Source organism: Tyto alba, unplaced genomic scaffold, assembly GCF_018691265.1.
Source record: "Tyto alba isolate M040663 unplaced genomic scaffold, T.alba_DEE_v4.0 Super-Scaffold_45, whole genome shotgun sequence".
NCBI lineage: Eukaryota > Metazoa > Chordata > Aves > Strigiformes > Tytonidae > Tyto > Tyto alba.
In genome coordinates, this window is record NW_024881321.1 from 38,509,523 (window position 1) to 38,531,446 (window position 21,924).

A 21,924-nucleotide genomic window follows, 5' to 3' on the forward strand; every position below is an offset into this window, starting at 1 on the left:
AACAGAAAGACAGGTGCTCAATACAGACTCTTTCAGAAGTCTCTGCCAGCAATTTATCAAGTGTTTTTCCAGTGTAATACTCTAAAACTGATGGCTTTTGAAACCGAAGCTTTTTCTTTAAAAAAAAAATTGAGAGACAGAGGGCTATTACTTTCTCAAAGAGTAATGGCAATTATTGGTTCATTGTGAATTGTGCTTGCTTCCTGCTTGATAAAACCATTTTTAAACTGAAAATATCTGAAAGCTTCCTGTTTCATGTAAACAGGCGGTCCAATGGGAGATGCTTAGGTTTGCTTGGATTTTGGAGCCACCACATGTTGATCTGGGTAGCCCAAATAGGTTTTCTTCCCCTCTGGTTTGCATCAGGCAGGTTGGTTACCACTCAAGTTTTGTTTATATTTTCAGCCTTCTTGGCTCATTTGTGCTGCCTTTTGTGGGTGACCCAGCAGTTCAGCCACCAGAGAAAGCCTTGAGCTGCTGTAACAAATCCCACAGCACGTATTTTAAAAGCAAGGTCATTTGACTGCTGTATACTGGAGGTCCAGAAGTTAAATGGCTCTGCATAGAACATTTATTTCACCATGACATAACCTCCAGCTGATCTTCACGTTTTTAGCTACCGGTCAAAATACACGCAGAAAAACTGAGTCATTAAAGACCCTTTCTTTAAGGTGGTTTCTGGTAAACCCCATTTTAAGAAAACACTTGAGGTGCAACTGGAATAGAAACAAATCTGACAAGTGCATTGCAGCTGCACCTTCCTTTAATCCTCCTATAGTTTATTACAAACATCTCAGGAGAAAAAAAAAAAAACAAACAAAACCAAACTGAAAGGAACTCCCTCTCATTTAGGAGACAAAAGTCACGTGCCTTTCCGTTTTATTTTATTATTATTATTATATATAAGATGATAGTAGTAACAGCAAGAATAGTGATGGAAATTCCCCAATAATAGCTCTTGGGAGTAGTCCACGAGGATTTTTTGCTGTGCTTCTTCTACTGTGGGATGTGCCCCTCTCAGCCCTTCCGTCTCCCCGACCTCGGCCCACCGCAGAGCGGGTTGGGTGGCTTCGGCAAGCACCCAGCAAGAAGCTCTCAGCAAACAGCTGGACCAGGGGCAGGACCCATCTCCCTTAACCTCCCCTGTCTGAAGGTGAGGCGCCCACACTCCCCAGTGGGAGCCGTGGGCAACCCCTGGGAGGGAGGAGCCATTCTTGGACCCGAGAGTAATGTGGGCTGGAGGAAAAAATCCATGCTGAGTGATTACAGCAGGGCCACCCTGTCCCTCTGAGCACGCTGCCACCGAAGCTCTCCACTTAAGCCAGCTGTCCTGCTATCAGTATAGGACTGCGTGCTGCTGCCTGTTGTAAGACCCTGCAAGGGCAGCTCTAGGGAACACACGGCTTCCAGGCGGTGGAGTAAAAGCAGACCAGAGTTGTGTTACTGCTTCGCCTGTGATGGCAAAGCACAGCGAGTCCAGAAACTGCTGGTATGCGCTTGTGCTAATTTCTATTTGGGTTGAGTGCGTAAGAAAACATACTAAAGTGATGATCCTGAGCAAGCTGGAACACAAATATACCCTAGCAGGTCCTAAACCCACAGCTCCCGTGCAACCTTAAGCACACAGCTCTCGCTTACACCCTTATGCAACAAGACCAACACTGGCTGGTTACAAATCCATATTATTGTTTCTAACACAGGCTTAGGAGGACATAACCAAAATTCCTGCCACGCTGTGCAAACTCCGAGCTGCGGGTGGGCACTGCTGTGCAAACCAAGCTGCGGGTGGGCACTGCTCCAGCGTGGCACCGCTTGGGCCTGCAAGGGGCTCGGGCTGCTCGGGGTCCCTTGCGGGCAGCCCGGAGCCACGTCCCGCGGCACAGGAGACCCTCCACTGGCCTCACAAGTTCAGCCTCCACCCACGGAACGCAGCGTGAAAGCTTATCACGGCTGCGTTTGACAGCAAATGTGATAAGCAGCTTAATGACTAACTGGGGAAACTCTGCAAGGCTTGCAATAGGCAGGGGAAGAATATTTGAGTTCCCGATTGCTAAGAGCTGGAAATCATTTCCAAGAAACCCTAGCACAGAATAAACACGAACTCATGCTTGGCAACCAACAACTCCTGCATTTACCCACGGGGAACCTGCTCGGAAAAACATGTTACCTGGCCATGCCTCCAAACGCATCCATCTTCTCAAAGAGTCAGAGGAAGCTATCCTTTCTGCCTGTCTTCTCCCATCACTTTTTCTCGGCAGTGAGACAGACCATCTCAAGGCCTCAGAGCACTGTCAGCCATCTCCTGAGCTCTGGCCAAGCTAAGCCTACCCTCTACCCGGCTTAGAGCTGTCCCCCCCTCTCCTCCAAACACTGTCACCGAGTACAAGGTGCCGAATGAAAGGAGAGCAAGCTGTGCCCTTGTCCGCCCTTTTCCCTGAGCAGCCTCACCAGGAAACGCATCGGGGTTTCCACTGCAATCATCTTACAGGCCACCTGAGAGCTAAGTGAGTCTTTCTGGCAGCACAGGACACCTGTGGGCATCCTAAAGGGTGCAGAGACGGAGAAGGTGGCCCTGCTGAAGATTTCCCAGCTGAAACAGCCCCGAAGGCACGAGGACTGGGACAGCACGGATATCCCCTGACCTCTCCACTCTCTAGAGGATGCCCAGGACAGGCCGTTATAGATAGGGGAGGAAGGCTAGCTAAGATTCATAAGCCATCACCTGAAGGCTGTCAGAGGGCTTAGACTAAAAAGTACCTCTTCTCCAGCAGCAGCAGCCAGACACCCTGGTGCAGAGAGAAACCGCAAGATTTTGTGGTGGACACTAGAAGGGCTAGAGGCAGAAGGGTGATGGGAAGTTAAAGCCGCACTCAAGTTTCTACATATTCATTTAATCCTCATCACAATTATTTTAGCTCTGTAATATCTATGGCAAAAAGTGACTATTCTTAACTGAAATCTTCCACTTTCTACGTAACGCTTCTTAAGAACAAAGCCTCTGCCAGCCTGAAAAAAACCCTGGCAGTGCTAACCAAAAGATGTTCCGACTTACTGTCTTTCACAGCGAGCATCACTTTGCAGCAAGAGAGTGCCCAAAGACCAACCAGAATGAATCCGAATGTTAACGAGGTAGCAGTAGGAAGCAAAATGCCCACATCCCACCTATCTAAACACCACCAGGATACTTGCTCCTGCCAAAGAGATGCAGGTATGGCCACCCATGAGCAACAGAGAGGTGGTTATATTCCTGGAGTAGGTGCAAAAACAAGACTCTCTTTCCACCGCAGTCCCTGTCTATCCCCTAGGATATATACGGGCTGCCTAAAGCAGGATTTCGCAAACTTTTATCTTTAACAAAGGACCATTCAGTTTTCTGAAAGCAGTCCCTGGAATGTCTCACTGGTTTTTGAGTCAGAAAAAGGATGAACAACATACTCATTATTTAGAAAAAAATACATGTTAATTTTTGAATACAATTTTATGAACACAATTTCAAATATTTTAGTCTTAAAATACTCGTATCTCTTTACGTTTGCCTCAGGTCTTAACACGTCAGGATGGACTCCCTTACCATGCCTGCAAGCAGGCAGCAGCTCAGTATATATTAACGATCGTAACGCAACGTGTAAGTATCTAGGGGGTGTTTTGTCTTTATTTAATTGCTACTGCCTTGCAGCTCACCTTTTGATGTCTTACAGAACACTAGTGGCTCGTTTACCACAAGTTGGGCAACACTGTCCCTACAGCACTGAAAAGCATTTTGATCCTCAACCGAGTTGAGAGGAAGCAAACTCCAGGAATCCTCTTTGCCAGTCTCTTTTCCAATCCACACTCCTCCTTCAGCCTCTCTTCATCACCACGTAACGTGGCTCTGTAAAATCAGAAATACTACCCTGGAAGATAAACTGTTGTGCTCTTGCCACAAGGACGGCACACTGCGTATAAAAGCACAGCGTTGTACTTTTAACACACTGCTCACCTTCCTTTTCAGAGCACAGTAGGACAGAAATCCTGTAACCACTACTGGAAATTGGACTTCAAGCTACTTCAGCGAGACCTTATCTTTCAGACAGTAAGTAATTCACTGTCGCATCATCTACCCTTCCTTATTTGTGCCAATCACTTTATATTTTATGAACTAGTCTAAAGCTTTCACTAAAGCCGCTTCATGCCTGAGGCAGCTGAGCTTCCTCCTGAATCTCCACGATAGGGGAAGGCAAAAGAAAACAACGCCGATATCAGTATATCCATCTGAGCTGAGGGTAATCTACCTGAGGCTGAGCGGGAGCAGATTTTAACCCTCCAGAGAGCGTAAGAACTGCTAATTTTGAACGTTCCAGTTTGTTAAACCTAGAGTTGATGCTACATAGGCCCTGTCTGGTTTGGGCTCCCAGCACACCCGCATCTCAGCATGCTCACTTACAGGTCACCTCTGCAAGGAACTTTTCACACGCCGTCCCGGTCTCCCTCAACTCAGCAATAAACCTCTTATGGACTGCAGGATGCTGGGGTTTCCCTCTGTATGTCTGTTCTCAAAGCAGCATGCTTTCTCTGTATTTCAGGTATGATACATCACAGATTTCAGGGAAGAAAAATCTGCACTGAGAAAGAAGTCTCCAGCAGTTCTTTTCACAGCCCTGATAACATTCAGCTGCATATTTAGATAAGGTTATATACGCTTATGTCCTCCAAATTAGCACAGAAACGCTTCTGCTTTTTTTTCTCCCTCTCCTGGATATATCCTTTCGGAGCCCAGTTCTTGCCATGAGACTTTCTGAGCTCTTGATGTGCCAGTAACTAGTTCTGCTGTGGGAAGGAAGGCACAAGGCGAAGGCTGGGGGGCGGAAGGGCCACGCTCTGCCCCGCTTACCTCGTAGAAGAGCCCTTCGGGAAACTGCTGAAAGCACTGGGCGCAGACGAAGCACTGCTCGTGGTACAGCTCACCATTGCTGTTGACAATTTTCTCGGCAGGGGCAAAGCCACCCCTGCAGCGCTCACAGATGGCATTTGCAAGTGCGTTTGCCATGTTGCTGTCAAAAAAAAAAAAAAAAAAAGAAGAAACAGAAATAGTATTAGGCCAAATAGCTAACACCACTGGTTGTGGGTCTCTTTTTTTTTTTTTTTTTTTTCTTTCCCCCAAAGCCAACTGCATTAGCCTAACGTGAGGCTGCTCAACACGTTTTTCAGTGGACTGAATGACTTGTGGCATCCCCTCAGAAATAAAACTGCCGTTTCTCCCTGCTCCCAAACTCTTTAGAAACAAAAACCTCGCAACGCACTCTAATAATTATTGATTCAAAAAACCAAACAGAAACTTTATTACTACAGAAACATTTACAGGCTTTTTATGATGAGAAAAGGCAGGCATTTCAAAGAAGTACTATAAAAATGACGAAATACATTAGAATTACAGAAAACAAGGGCAAATAATAACAATAACTGAGGACTGGCATCACATAAGAAAACATAAATGGTAATTCCTAATTCTAAGATATATATAACAGCATTGGTTCAAAAGCTCTAAGTAGGCAATGTGAAAGAGTGTACTGTATCTAGTCTGGCAGATATTACTGAAAACCAGAGCAGGTAAACAATTATTCCCTATAGCTTCAAGTCATTTTACAAATTTCGTTTGAAGTCATAGGAGTTTTGGTTGGTTTGTTAGGGTTCACCTCGGGGACCTCAACTCATGGCGTGCCGGTGTTGGTCCGGGGCCAAGAGGGAGGGTGGGAATGCTCCGGCTGCCCCACTGCGACCCACACAAGCGGGCAAACCCACACCGGGGCATGCAAAAAAAACACTCAAATAGCAACCTTGGTTGCTTCTGAAAGACACATGACCATAAAATGACTGCGGAAAATATCAGAGGAATTAGCTACTTCACCAGGATCGTGTCTGCATCTGCACAATGTGTTTCACTTAATTAAGGCCAGAAAAAGGCTCTTCTTCCTCCGCAAATGTTTACTTACTTGTGTCTACACTCTCAAAGCTATGTCTTCCAGGATCATCTCTCTGCCCTAAAACCATTTGATAGCAGAGAGCAAATACAGGGCAATGGTCTGGTTTCATTACAACCTGACCACAGCTGACAAAACCACTGATTCAAACATCTATCTGGAAGCTTATTAAACAACTGACATTATTTTAAAACCATGTGCATGCATGCACACGTTTTGATACAGCTATCATGCTGTGCCTGTAAGTGCAGAGCCCTCAGTCCTCTGCAAGTTGCCAAACCTTTTCCCACAAGGGGATTAGACCTCTTGGCTTCTACCAGGTTCAATAGGAATTGAATTCATTTAATGCACAGCATCCAAGGGAGCAAGCAAACACCTAGCATGCAGTCCAAAAGGAATGTGCTTTATCTATTTCTTACACTGTTTCACAGAAGAGCCCTAGGCAAGGTCACATCCCACCAGTTATTACTAGCTGGCTTTTTGTTTTTCCCTTCTCTAGAGATCTTTGCAGAAGAGGAACACAGTAACTGCTGTCCAAATATTCACTGCCCTCTTGGTGAAACAAGTGGGCAAATTTCACAGGGAGATCAGACGGAGGATGGGCTGTCCTATCCGATACCTGACAGACAGGACAAACCCTCCGGGCGAACCGCAGTGATTGTGTGTATAAACTGTGGGTAACTACAAAGCTCGCCGATGGTCCCCATGGATTGCATATGCTTTCTGTGGGGGTGGAAACCTCAGTCGCTTCACCTGCCCTCCTTATCAGTCTAAATGAAGAATAATCACAACAGAAACAGGGATCTTTCATCATCACCTCGACAGTTCTCGAGCACTAAGGATGGTAAGTGCTGCCAGAGAGAAAGTATAATCCAAGCAAAAACATGAAACAAAGTTCAAAACCAAATGAAAACATAAAGCTTTCCTGTTCAGTTTATGAAAGTACTTCACTTTGAAACACATCAGACATGTAAAAATAGCGAGGTACATAGTACTTCTGCACTAGTAAAGCAGTTTATCCATTCGCCCAAAATGATAGGCAAACAACCTAAAGTCAGAGAGACTACTTGACAAATTCCAACCCTGTTTCAACTGCCGATAAAAATTTCTGATGCAATTAACAATGAAGTTTAAAGCAACAGCTCAAGTTTTAGTTGACGATGACAACTGGCAATGTATCAAGCAGAACAGTGGCAAAGGTTGCATTACAGAACGGCTTGCACCGCCTGCCCGGAGCTCAGATGATAGAATACATCTGTACGATAATGTCACTGTAGTTACACCCCAAAGCTGAACAGAATAAACTTACAATCTTGCATAAAAGTCACAAAACTCTTTGTAGAGTTTTATGTCACTGTGCCTACGTTGCAGTTTTGACACCGGTTTCTCGCCTTCGTTTCCTGCGGAGTTGTGAGCATCAGGGGCGACGCTGTGTGCAACCTCTTCATCCTCCGGGATGGGGTAAGGGTGAGCTCTGCGCTGGAAATCCATCTCTTTCTAATTGCCTTCCCGGGTGTATATATTCTATGCTTAAACTGCAAAGAAGCTGTAGGCAAAGTCTGCAAAACAATATGCTGGACTTGCCCTTGTTCCCAGCGAAGTGATTTACTTTCACAGCTCCGTGTCATGTAGCTGGAGCCGCTCAGCGCCCCCCGCTCGAGCTTCAAGTTAAAAGTTCAGTGAGCCCGTCACGCTGTGATTTACTGACGCTGGCTGCGAGCGGAGGAGCACATTCCCCCGACAGGCCCTCATGCAAACTTGGAGGCTGGAGAGGGGCTTTGCTGCCGGCTGCTGACTGAAGCCACCCAGGAGAGCCGTGGTGTGAGGAGCCGACGTGAGCAAATACGTTCACCACCAAACTTGTCCGCAGCTGCTTTCTGCTCAGGGGCACTGGAGGCGGTATCCAACGATATTTTATTGGGAGCAAACCAGCAGTGGAAAGCACCAAGAGACTTCTGTCATTAGGTAAATATTGCTTTAATGCCATGGTATATTAATTACATTGTAAAAATGGCATTTAATGTTCCACATGTGTCTTCTAAGTCATATGTGCTGAATTAATTCATAGGCATCTTTCTCCCTGTCAACACTTCAGAGAAGGGGTAGGTACAGACGGATAGTTTGGTTTCCGTTGTGCTTCACAGGCCACTAATCGAACTGCCAGGTATGCCATAACGGGCAACATATGAAGGAGGAAAAACAAAGCCTGATTTCCAGCAATGTGCTGCATTCAGAGCAATTCTCTAACATAACACTCACTGTAGTAATTTACTGGGGATGTTAGGGAACGGAGAGAGCAAGTCCAGGAAGAAAGAATGAAATTAATCACTCCTTCACCACAGAGCGTCCTCCTTAAGTTGCAATTATTTCATGGTTATATTCTATTTAAAAAACCTGTTGTGCACAGCTTACTAGGGAAGGCAGGGTCACTTAGCTGCAGATTTGCAGCTACTACCTACACACCTGCAAGTCCTCCTTGCTTGAAGCACAGCGCTTGCAGCTGACCCAGGATACTCGGCTTCAAGCAACCGGTAACTGGGGACAAAGCAGGCTTCTGGGAAGCTGTCCCGAGCAACTGTCCCTTGAGTTGAACCGATCCAGCCTCGCTGGCAATCAACTGCAGTGCAGAACCGCACGCGCTTTGTGCTCACGGCACCTTGGTATCTGAGGAACCTGCGAGTCTGCGAGGGGGGCACGAGAAAGCAGAGGAGGACAGGAAGGAACAGAGGGGAACAAGTAGGAAAAGTAGGACGAGAAGATGACAACGGATACGACGGAAAGTCCAGTTGAGGCTACTCTTAATATGCCTTCACCTCCCTAGGACCTACTGCAGAGGGTCTGGTTTATGACGGTTTTGGGCCCTCTCTCTCCCCACTAGTTGGGATAGCTTGCTCAGTAAGCGCACAGCAGCACACACGCCACGCTCCACGCAGGCCTGGGCTCGCACGCAGCCGTCTCCCCGCAGCCCGGCCAACACAGCACTACGCCCCTGCTGCTGCCAAATCTGTGGGACGGGTTCGGTCAGGCGTCCTTCTTTCACCTCCCCTCGGCAGAAAGCAAGCCCTGGGGCAAGGTATTCCCCCCGTGCCACGGGACACCGGGGCAGGTGGGACCCAGGCAGCGTGACCTTGCTTATTTATCCATCCGTAGGTGTGATCAGCCATCCTGCACCGGAGCGGTAACCGGGAGCCACAAGCTGTAACAGGTTAAGGAGGCTGCACCCTCACCACTGACATGGCTTGGCTGGAGCTCAAGCCCCTATTTTTACCTGTCATGGAGCAAGCTCCAGATCAAGCAGTGCTCAGGTTGTAGCCCTAGGCCACGATGAGCTTGCCAGAGCACTGTTGCAGGAAACAGAGCTGGAAGAAAGGGTTCCTGCATCCGCTGGAGCGCCAGTGATGAAAACGAGCGCGGCTTGCCAATGGAGATGCAGGCATAGTGATGCCAGCTCTTCTCCAGCCTGCTTCCCAACATCTCCTGCACAGGTCAACGCTGAGCTTCTGTGGGTATGAAAACTCCCGGGCGACTGACTGCAGTGGACTAACCGTGCTGAACCATCCAGCGTTAGTGTGGGTGCACCAAGCCACTGAGAAACAGCAAGTCAGTCTGTCTCTTCCCCTTACCAACTCCTCAATTGTTTCCTTGCATTTTGTCCTAGATTGCAGGCAAATCTCCTGAGAGGCTGCTGCTGCGCATCAGAGAGCCCTGAAGAATTTCCTTCTCCCTGGGGACTACTTCAGTCCTTGCAGTAACCAGAAATGCACAGGCTATGAAGGTGGCTGAAAGCCACTCCTGCTGTCTTGCATCTTCTGTGGTCAAGAGGAAAATATTTGCTTGCTTCTTTGGCTTGCTACTTGTACAGTCTTCTGCATGACTGTATCAAAGCAAGTAGCACAGCAAGTCAGTGCAATGAGATGTCCATCCAAAAAGCCTGTTTTAATCTTCCTGGCTTTTTTCAAGAAGCAGTCCTCCAAGGTAATAGGACTCCATACGTGCAATAATGTTGTGTTTTGAGCCTGGTCGGCAGCCAACCACCCCGCAACCGCTCACCCACCCTCTCCCTCCACCTGGGAATGGGGGAGGGAATCGGAGGGGTACAGGGAGACTCTCGGGTTGAGATGGAAACAGTTTAATAATGGTAATAAAATGAAAACAGTGACAGCAATAGAAAGTATAAATGGGCGATGCACAATGCAACTGCTCACCACCCACTGACCCACACCCAGCCCGTTCCCGGCCAGCGACCCCGAAATACCAAGATCCCGCAATCGCAATCCTGGAAGTGAGAGAGAGAGAGCGAGAGAGCCCCTTCCCAACCACCCTCCTCTATACAGTGAGCACGACGTTCCATGCTATGGGATATTTCACTGGCCAGTTTGGGTCTGGTGCTCTGGCCGTGCTCCCTCCCTGCTTCTCGTGCACCTGCGCACGGGCAGGACACGGGGAGTCGGAGAGTCCTTGAAATCTCAGCAACAACTGAAAACGTCAGCGTGCTATCAGCATTCTTCTCATACCAAACCCAATGCTGAGTCTAAAACACAACACTATTCTAATTACCAAAAAGGAACATTAACTCTATTCCAGCCCAAACCAGGACAAATAAGTAGAAGCTGCCTGGTTCTCAAGGCCTATTGCCATTGCTGCTGGTGGAATTACTCTCAATTTGTTTTCCATTAAGCAAGAAAGGAGCTTGCCAGGAGTTTAAAAAGGGCCTTTCTGCTACTGAAGCAAAACACAGTTTATACTGTGAAGGTTTGGTAAGCTGCAAATCCAGAGCAGCTGGCCATCTTTCTCTTTCCTGTCATTTTGCTGGAGGCGTGCTGCCAAGATCCAAAATACACTGTTAAAAATACATGGCATTTTCATTAGGGAATTCTAGGTTACTCCAAGGTGAAGTTGTCCGTGGGGAGTGAGAAGCATGTAGAGGAGGGTTGTTGATTTGCAGCAGCAGCTTCCCAAGGGCATTCTCTGGGATCTGGGACAAAACCTACCAGCCTGCTGTTAAGGAAGCAGTGACAAGGAGAAGAGAAAAGGGAGAAGTTGAGTATTTAACTGGAAAAGGTACGTAGGAAGGAAGAGAGAGACTGGAAAATAGGAAGGGAGAGAGAGAGGCTCCTCCTGGCACACTGATGATCTTATCAGAAGCCAAAGCTGATGGGGTGGAAGGCGCTAAGGGAAAAAGCAGAAGAAGGGAGGGGAAGCGTCCCACTGCGGCTACAGAGAAGGGCTTTGGGAAACAACAGCAAAAATAGCCTCGCTGGTTTATCACTGCTGACGGACGACTGCCGCCCCGCTCACACGCTGCTCTCGCTCTGGAGAGCTTTCAAATCCGGCTGCCCGTGCCAGGGGCTGCCGGAGGCAGACGGGGACTCTTACAGAGAAGGCTCGGTGGCCGGCTGGCCCCGCTGAGCGTTTTGCTCCGTGCCACAGAGAGAGACGTGCCGAGCAGTCACGGCTCCAAACAAGGCGCTTGGCAAAAGCAGCTGCTGCTTGGCAGCCTACCCCTGCCACCGCGCAGCAGCACTGCGTCACGGGGCTGTCGGGAGGCCACGTGCCCCACCCGGTTACGCGGGGGTGGGGGGATAAGTCACCCCAGCGCATCCCTCCCCTTCCCGCGTAGGTAAGGGGGATTGCATTTTAAAGATATTTAACACAGACGCTAGGCAACGGCCCTCACACGCAAAATATAGAACAACTAGAACGGCGGGTTTGCGGCAAAATACGTGGGGACTTGCAGTGCTCTGCGCTCATTTCTGCACCAACCTTTTAAAGCACCAATTGACCTTTTGCATCTTTTTTTTTTTTTTCATTGCAATTAAAACCACTTTTGGGTTCTGGTTGCTGCAATTGTTTATCTCTTAAGCAATAAAATACTTTCCATGTTAAGCTGGTCTCCTAAGGCAATTTGAAATTAGCTATAAATCTTTTCTATAATAAAAATGCACATTACTGGTAGGATTTCCACATGTGCCCAGCACTGCTCTAACTTCTGTTTCTATTAAAAAGGATGGAGAACCATCTTGAAACCACTGCAGTAAAAACCAGGTTAATTCTGAGTGCTCCTAAAAGTTTCATCCCCTAGTCTTCACCACAAAAAAGCAGGATTATGTGGTGGGAGTTTAAACAGGGCAAACAAAAAGGCAACTCTACCTGTTTCATATACTTCAATATAAATTTATTCTAGTATAAACATGTCCAAAAAACGCTTTGGTCTCCGCAAACAGAGAAGGTTTACATTCCATCTCTCCATAAGGAAATGAATGTAACTGGAATAAACAGGTAAGCGGCACCTTCCCACACATTTTACCAGCCACACAAGCACAGTGAAAAATCAGTCTCTGACAGAATTCGTAGAAAGGAAGAGCAATATTTAACTATAGCATCTTCCTGTTGTAGTATTTCAAAAAACTCTTGTATTTTCTTCCTCCTAGTTACAAACATCACCAAATGAAGCCACGCTTCACGTAAAACAAGAAATTACTTCTTCTGTGTACAGATATCAGATACTCTTTAAAACGGCCATCTCTTCCTCCCCTACTACTATTTTTTTTAATCCTATGCAGACAGAAAAAACAACAAAAAGACGCAGTACCACATATGAGAAGATCACGAGCGCTCTGATAAATTTGTGTTGCATGAGATACAGCATACTACTAGTTAATTCTTAAAATCTGCATGCTGTGTAGTTGACTGCATGTATCCTTCACTATGGTAAATACACTGTATTCGAATTCTTCCAACTCAATACATTCTGAAGATACATTTGCACTAAGGCATTTCATTTAACAACATTTATATCCCCATTTCCAATTTAAAAATAATAAAAAGGTCAGCTACTCCATACTGGGGGCTGCACATCAAATGCCTCTGAGACACTGGCTCTGAAAAGAACCATCTTTTCAAGACCGATGAGACAAGATCAGGCCCACCAAGCTCAAAAGCATCCTTCTGTTTGGGCATACACACTGTTAACTTCACACCACCAATGTCACTCAGTTCTAAAATTTGAAAGTGTTCGGGAAGAATAATATTTATACTAATGGAAATCAAGCCACTGGAAAAGTCAAGGGATGCACAATAGGGTGTGATCAAGCAATTACAAGCAAATTACAACTGAGTGTACTTGTGCCCCTCCTTCATTGCTTAAGGAACAGATTTAAAGTTCAATTATGTAGAGATGTATGATGTTGATCTTTGCATTTTCTGAGATTTCAGGAAATTAGCATCCTGGCTTGTATCAGATACAGTGTGGCCAGCAGGACTGGGAGGCGATTATCCCTCCGTACTCGGCACTGGGGAGGCCGCACCTCGAACACTGGGTTCAGTTTTGGGCCCCTCACTACAAGACAGACATCGAGGTGCTGGAGCGTGTCCGAAGAAGGACAACAAAACTGGCAAAGGGTCTGGAGCACAAGTCCCGTGAGGAGCGGCTGAGGGAACTGGGGTTGTTTAGCCTGGAAAAAAGGAGGCTGAGGGGAGACCTCAGCGCTCCTTACAGCTACTTGAAAGGAGGTCGTAGCGAGGTGGGTGTCGGTCTCTCCTCCCAGTAACAAGTGGTAGGACAAGAGGAAGCAGTCTAAAGTTGCACCAGGGGAGGTTTAGACTGGATATTAGGAAAAATTTCTTCACTGAAAGGGCTATTAAGCGTTGGAACAGGCTGCCCAGGGAAGTGGTGGAGTCACCATCCCTGGAGGTATTGTAAAGACGTGCAGATGTGGCGCTTCGGGACATGGTTCGGTGGGACTCTGCAGCGTTAGGTTAACATTTGGAGTTGATGGTCTTAAGGGTTTTTTCCAACCTAAATGATTTTATGATTCTGAAATGCCGCACTACCACATTTCTCTTCAGAGTAACAGTTTCCTAGCACCAATATTCGGTTCGTGTCATCTGTCACTGAACTGCGTGAAAAATCCTCCACTGAATCCACAGCGCCAAGGCAAAGGCCAGCCTCTGCTGCCGCCGGAGCCATCTGCCAGCGCTAACTGGAACCCATGTTTTCACAAGCCAAACACCATGACCTAAGCAGCTCGTCCAGGAGCTATAATTAATGCCGTGACTCAACATAACACCCCGGCTACCAGCAGAGACTTCCAGTACACCCGCGCAGCTCCTTGTAGGGCAGAGACAACAGCGACGCCAGTCCTCCCGCCGCCCAGTGACATCCTTATTACAGGAACGTCTCCACCGGAGACCCCACGCTGAGGACTGACCTTCAGCTTTACTAACCAGCCCATCACTTCCACGCACGTCTCCTCTCAAATATTACACCTTCAGCAACATAACCTCTTGAACCACTTTTCACCTTCATTAAATTTGTTTTCCCATTCTATATGAGGAAGTGCAAAGTTTTTCATCGCCTGAATTAATTTGTTTCAGGCAGAAGTAGAATGTGGTAAAGAAAACATCTCCTCAGCTGTTGCTCGTTTTTCACATGCATATTAAACCATAATTATTAGTCACTCTAGGTTTTGGTTTCACATTTTTCTCTTCCCACATTCACTGCAGCATCACCAAGCTTTAAAAGCAGCAGAGGATGGCAGACAGCTCAGCCATCTGCAGTTAACATTGTGGAATTAAATAATGGTCCTAATATTCACCAGCTGAAAGAGAATAACCAGAAGCGATTTATGCTCCTAGGAGTCAAGCGTGAGTACTGTATTGACAAATAAAGCTCATAAAAAACAGCATTACTTTCATACTTCACTATGGTGGTCTTAACATTTTGGGTAATACAAACTGAAGGTCTTCAACTTGTACTTTATATTTATTAGCTATTCAATACTAGTAGCAGACCTATCAAGTAAGAATGAATGAATTTCAGTAGGAGTTAGTACAAAGTTTCACAGGTTTTCCAAACCGAAGGCTTTGAAAACCATTGCAAGGTTTTTTTTTTTTTTTAAAGCAACAGTTTCTACCCCAACAACTGACTAATCCTGAATGAGCAAAGCCAGAGAGAATGGTTATAATATATATTATAGGACTTGTGAGGGAAGATGTAGAAGTTACCCCTTGCAACAGTGTATTGCTGAGATTATCTGAAGGGATGGCACACATTATTTGCTTGGTAGAACAGAAGCGAAGGGAAAAGGGAAGATGATGGGGTTTTGTGCTTTGGATCAGAGGGGTTCAAGCCCTGCCAAACCTCCTTCCCCTTTGCTATGTACCATGGAGAAGTGGGTGTAATTTGAGGATTTAGCTTTAGAAAGGAATGTAGTTTAAAACTAAGCGATCACTTGTACACTTCAGGCAAAATTCATGACCTACAACCCGGTAATTCATGGAGCTGAACTATCCTAAAGTTTTACTGCTACTATGTCCTTCTAAAAAAATGAAAAATAATTAAAAAAATATATATATATATAAAGAGCAGCTTTTTTAATATATCAGAAATAGAGTGTATGCTTCAGTTTCTGAAGTCAGTGAGGAGAAACGTGCAAAATAGTAACTGAAAAGCCAAACATCAAGCAAGACAAACAGCTTTCAATGCAAACTTTCCGTATGGGAACAAGAAGGGGACCAGCAAGCGCAGTTTTGGAGTCATGACTCTGAGTGGGTAACATTTTTCCAATAGCTACATACAAACAGAGTTCAAAAGGTAGACTCAACGCTGGATCAAGAACTTTATGATCTATGAAGAGCATGGCATGCATGAATTTAACATGCTGGAAAAGATAAACGCCATTTCACATCCGCTTCACCTTCGTCCGTTCATTCCTCGCTGGAACACCATGAATCTTTTCAATCTTTCATTTAAAAAGGCATAGCTGAGGAATGCTGCCAGGTATGGCTAGCTGTGTCTGCCAATATGTTACTTCCTTTGAGGCTAATAGCTAATAGTTTTTAATTATTTTTCTTCTAGCTCTATCATGGCCATTAGAGCAGACAGAAAAAGCAGAAAAGCTACAGGGAAATATATCACAAAAGTCATAAACCAAATTTCTCTTGTTGCACAAAAGACTCCAGAAGATAATGAAGCTTCATCCCCTTGATATATAAAGACGCATCACAGGACAACTTACAATCTGCTGGCAAAGTTAAGCAGTATCATCCAAAACCACTGCTCACAGAGAATTACATATGAAACTGTAATTTCAGAATGCTACCAGGAACTACCTAAAAATCAGAAGTTTCTACAAAGCTGGCAGATAGAAAGATGAAAGCTGAACAATGCCTGAAGGTGCTATGACAAATCAAGCAAAGAAAAAACAAATACACAACCACGTGCCCTACAGCATCAGATAATACACACGAAAACTCAGAACGTCACTCCTGTTTGGGAAACACCCCAAGATTCCTGGGTGCAAGGCAAGACCAGAGGAGGCACCTGAAGGGAAAAACACGGAATGCCACAAACTCTGTAGGAAGGCCCTGAGCCACAGCTGGTGGCAAACTGGGATTACTACCAAGGGAAATCCCATAAAAGGCCCTCTCTCTCCTTCTACCTCCCTCCACAGGCATCAGCTTTCGGTCACCGTCAGAGGCAACATACCTGGCAAGCCAGAGCTGCTCCCATGTCTGGAGAGCAGCATGTAAAAGGCTCGTGGTCCTCTTGAGGACACCATGTCTGTTAGCTTTGCATTTCCTAGAACAGCTCAGAGACCACAGGAAAGCCAAGCAAACAGAAAGGGAATCCAAACTTACAGCCTTTAAGCTTGTTCTCTCTGATGCCTGCAAGCTGGTAATTTTTATTAAGCAGTGACATTGACATAATCTGTTTTTTCTCTCTGCAGAATAATTCTGTGTGCAAATCCACTTCAGTGTGACAGACCGCATTCAAAGGAGAGCTTAATTATAATGAAAAATAATGAGTAATCACAATACATTTTCTGCAGAGAGCACCTCTGATTAGGTGTTATCAAAACACATGAAAACAAGAGTAAAAAAAAAAAAAAGAAACCTACAATTTATCTTTAGCCACCCAATCCTGTAAGAAAGAGCAAGGAAAGTTCTAATTGCTATAATTGTTGAAGTTTACCAATTTACTGAAATCATAGATTATTACAATGTGGCAAACGTAAGAGGAAGAGTAGGAATTGCTTGGGTTTCTGTTACACAAGCAGCTACCTCTGGCCTTTTGGAGTCAGGGGAGGTGATAGCCAGGGTGAGCAAGTCAAACCAAATCGCTTAGGAGTTAGTTGTTATGCAATGCAGGAGACAAGGGGTGAGAGAGAAGGCAAGAAAAAAAGGGTGTGTTCCTCATGAGTTGCTTTAACCCCTAGAGCAATGAAAAGTACAGCACAAATGAAAAGTAAAGCCTCTAGTCATTTGGATACCTCAAACTAAGTCTCAGCGAAAATTCTAAGTATCGCAGTATTAAAATACAACCATGAAGCATATTTTTGCTGGCTTGAAGTTACTATAATTAATAATAATAATAATAATTCAGTTACATTTACATGGACAAATCCTCTCCTCAATTAGAGCAGCTAGCAGATGAGCCAAAGTGCTTTTTAATCAAGAGTTCCCAAGCATCTAATTCAAATGAGTATTTCTAGGTCCCAACTCCCTACTATTCCAGCAGCTTATAACCACAATAAATGAAGATGTGTAGTTTTTTTGTGGCTTAATATTTATTTTCAAACCCTTCGTGGTTTAGTGAATTAGTCTTTTTTTTTACCAATGTATTGAATAATTACTGCTTTACCTGCTGACCCTGGCAGCATGAGCAAGTGAAACATCTCTTTACAGACAGCAGCTATATAAAAACCAAGATTTGTGACGCTATTAGAAATGCTACCAGTGGAAATCAAATTTAAGAATGCTTCCAGGTGCAGAGACATCTTTTCTTTCTGCCTCCCCCTGTCCTCAGTACCCTAACAGATCTGAAAGCTCAACAGGGTCCCTGGTTCCCCTGACAATCCCCGACCAGCATCTTCTTCTCTCCCTGCTAGGAAGAGCAGGAGGTCGTCAGGGGGGACGTGCAGCTGGAGACACCCCAGCTGGCTGCTACGCGGGGGTTCTTGATGGCAGGCCGAGGCACTGCAGGCGTTTGGGGGATTTTATTCATTTGTTTCTTTTTATACTCACCTATGAGCTTTGCTGTGCAGAACCTACCCCCCCCCCCCAAGGCTCAGCGGGACGTAAGAATGTGCTCATGTCTCCTATTTCATCTGCGAGGGAGTCTTTGTGCATGAAATTTTGGGGCACATCCACATGCCTTCCAGCCTGGAGTCAGTGTGCAGAGGCAGGCGGGGGCCTGAACAGACCCTGCAGAGTATTGCCTGCACCTACTCACCCAGATGCACCCATCAGCTTCAGCAGCAGAAAGCAAGGGGAAGGCAGATGCTTTAAAGCTAATAATGTGGAAACCATTTGCGGTGTTTTCTGCACAAGAGAACAGAGCAGTGAACTACCTGAGCAACAGTCACTGACTGAAGTTGCCAATGGTTATTTGTTGCAAATGCTGAAATTCAGTTTGGTAAAAACTCGAGCCTAACCTCTTCAAAAGTTGCTTACTTTTTAAATCGCATTTGAACCCATGTAAACTTAGAAAAGAGAGCTAGGGACAACAATGATCAAATTCACTTCAAGTATCATTTTCAGGAAAAATAAAGGACAATTGCCTCTGCTTTTCCCAGCACCTTGTACTGAGCTTTGGAAATTAGCAGTATCAAATTTTTTAGAGGAATCATTCTATTTTTACAAAGGCCATGGGATGAGAAAGGGAAAGAGCAAAACCAGCAAGCACGCTGCTACTGCTAAGTGACTCCTCATGATTAATCTTAAATGTATGCATACAATTTCCTTTTCTGAGAAAAGCAAGAAAGCTCAGCATACAGTCAGAATGTTTTACATGCCACTTCTAAAGACAAGGCAAGACAAGATTTATCAGATGCCTTTTTTTTTTTTTTTTCCTACCAACTTAATATAGCTGGAAAAGAACAAGTCTTCCCCTCTGTTCTGAAAAACAGATTTCTCAGGTTGCATTTAGTTCCAATGACCGTTGCACCTGTTGCAGACAAGGGAGAGATGAAAGTGTCGGGCACCCCCCCCTCATTTTGAGCGCACTTGGGGAGCACCCTGCATGGTTAAGGTCTATGCACTGGTGAGCAGGGGAAGAGAGGACTGCATTCAGCATCCCTACTCCAGCGGAGGTCTAAACCAAGCACATTTTTGTACTGTACAAGTTCAAGAAAAGCATGAGCTATCCAAACCACCTTTTACATGGAGCAGGCAGGCTCCAACTCCCTGTAAAGTCAGTGAAGCACCACTGACGTCTATAGAAGCAGATTAAAAGGCTCCCAGAGAGGTTATGGGGTTTGTTAAGTGATACGTGGAGTGGAAGAAGTAGAAAGAGAAGCTGAATTTCCCATCCCCAGCGATGGGCTGTGCTGTCAGGACAAGGGCTGGGACTCCTTTCACCTCACCGCAGCTGACGGGATAATCTGGGCACGGGTTACACCAGGTTGAGGTGGGGTGGAGGGGACGAGAGAGGCTCCCTGGGAGGGCAACTCACTCCATCCCAGGATAGGTTTCTAAAAGAGGGGGATGAATCCTACCCCCACACACACACACACGCACACCCCCTGGTCCCAATCTGAGTTGAGCTTAGGGCTTGCTATTTACAGCGGCTTCCCTGGAAATGCCCTCACTCTCTTCAGCTGGGTGGGCTCTGGCAGTCCTTCCCAGCCCCACCCCCCCCCCCCCCCCAGGTCCTCCCGGCTGCCAGCGGGACAGGCAGATCCTGAGCTGGCGCCAAGCACCGGCCTGCCAACTGCAGCAGGGCAGCGGGGGCAATGCGAGGCGGTTGAACTCCTCGGTGAGGAATCACAGCAACTCAAAAGGAGCCGAACCGTGCGCTGAAGTGAGCTCTGCTGCTCGTGAATCGGGCCCTGCAGATAGCCACGGCTGCGTGAGACAAGTTCCCCTCTAAAGGATGTGGCACCTGCTTGCCAGAGCAAGAGGTGTTTGAAGAGACTGTTTAACATTTATTTAGGAGCTTCTATTGTAAACGGAAATCTGACAAGCTACGAAACTTAATGGAAAGAGCCAAACTATACTCCTACAGTCTTTCCTGCAAACGGTTGCGGGAAATACACGTAGAGACTGATTCATCATAAACTGAATAGCAGATCGGAAAGACAGTGTTGGGGGTCAAACCTCTGGTTGAGGCGACATCAGTGGACACAGATGCAGAAGCTAAAGCTTGTCATCCTGTTGTGGAGCTCAGAGTCCCATGGCACACGACCTATCATGAAGCTATGACAACACAGGACATTATTTTTATACTGTAAGGACAACTGTTTCAAGGAATTTTGGTTCCTGGAAAATAAAATGCATGTGATACGTTATATAATAAACATATGCTCTTGTACATGTTCATGAGTTCCAGTAGGTTGTTTCACAGTGCCCTAATTATTAGTAATCTCAGGTGTTTTAAGTGCAAATGACCCTGATGTTCTCAGGAAAGAGCACGGGGCCCCTCTGAGCTGCTTTGCAGCACTGACACTGCCAACACCTGGCAGGGTCTCGGCCGCAGTTCAGAGGCACGCAGGTCCCTGTCCTACCCAGCAGCGACCAGCTCCTGCTGCAGTGGCCGGACCCAGGAGCTGCAAGTCCAGGGGTGCTTGCAGCAGCAGAGGGGAGGCAGTCCAAGGCACCCTGCAGCCAAGGTGAAGGGGTGGGAAGGGCTGTCCGCTGCATCCTTACTGCTGGTTTGTGCCTTATCAGAGGAACACCCCAGCCTGGATCCCAGGAAACTGCTACCAAAGGAGACACGGACCTCAAAAAGGGGCAGGAGAGAGAAATCTCATATTGGGGTAAGGTGTAAAGGGCTGTAAAATGAAAACTGGCAGATGCAGTGTGTGACTTTAACAAAAGGCAATTTTCATTTTCATTTTTTTTTAAATACAGAAATTCTCACAGGATACCCTGAGGGCATTGGCATCTCAAGTACATTTTGGCCCAGGATGAGAAAAATGCAGTACTTGAACTGAGAAAGCAGCTTTCAGTGAGCTGTTCCTCGAGGGCTGATACTACTTAACACACGTGGATTAATATGTATGTAAAACAAAATACAAAGGCACTAGAACAAAGAACTGGAGAGAGAAACTAAGTGGGAGCATTGCAAAGCCATGGAGGATGGCAAGCTATATTTAGCAGACATTAAAGAAAACTCTTGTCCGTCTTGTGGACTCTAGATACTCTGAAAGCATTTGCTAAGGACAGGCATCTAATTATCGACAGGGATAGCACATGAAAAAAGCTAGAGGTTTCTTGTTTTAGAAGACTAAAGAACTTTTCCTCTTCATTCCGGATTGCTCTTTGCCCTGTTGTTATGTCGTTGTTTTGTATCTATAATGCCATAGCCTTTTGTCATGGAGAATGCAGTAAAAATTACAAATAAGGCTGCCTAGCAACACACTGAAATATCACAAAATGAGTTAGGAAGGAGCAAGGTTTAGTGTGAATACAAACCAGCTGAAACTGCTAACAAATATAAGAGCAGCTCTGTCTTTAGGGACAGGTTGTCCCCCCTGCTCTAGGAGCATCATCTGACTGTGCTCTATTCACCTTCTTGTATACCTCCAATTCCCTGCTCTGAGCTGATTCGTAAGTGCCCTGATTTGCTATTTCCTCCAACTTGGATTTTATCTCAGACCGATCCCTGTTTCGCATATTTCTTGTCTCTAACCTGAAGAGGCTCAGGAAAGGATCAGAACACCTAGACTTATACTGGTACAGACAACCCCTTCCCCCAACCCAGCCCCGAGAGGGTCTCATTCCCATCTTGGACATACATAGGAGAAACAGCAAGACAACTGTAGAGAGCTAGCACTCATTTTTATGTATATGCTTTAAAAAGCATCTTTCCCTTCCCTAAAAAGGTCTATTTTTCCTCCTTACTAGTTTTGTATAAAAGAAACTAAACATAAGCATCTCTGCATACCTCATACTCTACTAGGTCTGATTATTCTTCCATCTGTAGTCATATGAATATAATATATACTAACGCTACTGGAAATCC

At 45.9% G+C, this 21,924-nt stretch overlaps 1 protein-coding gene across 7 annotated transcripts in view; it reads right to left on the bottom strand.

Moving 5' to 3' along the window:
- The window catches only part of LIMS1 (LIM zinc finger domain containing 1), a 76,469-nt gene that overhangs the window by 12,860 nt on the left and 41,685 nt on the right, over positions 1–21,924 (bottom strand). For 5 of the 7 annotated variants that reach the window (XM_032997022.2, XM_042805916.1, XM_032997023.2 and 2 more), the window contains exon 2: positions 4,871–5,030. In XM_032997022.2, coding sequence (XP_032852913.1) covers positions 4,871–5,030 — 160 coding nt within the window. Of the gene's footprint in view, positions 1–4,870; positions 5,031–7,266; positions 7,979–21,924 lie in introns of those variants that run through there. The other 2 variants (XM_042805915.1, XM_032997025.2) reach the window with 2 other exon arrangements.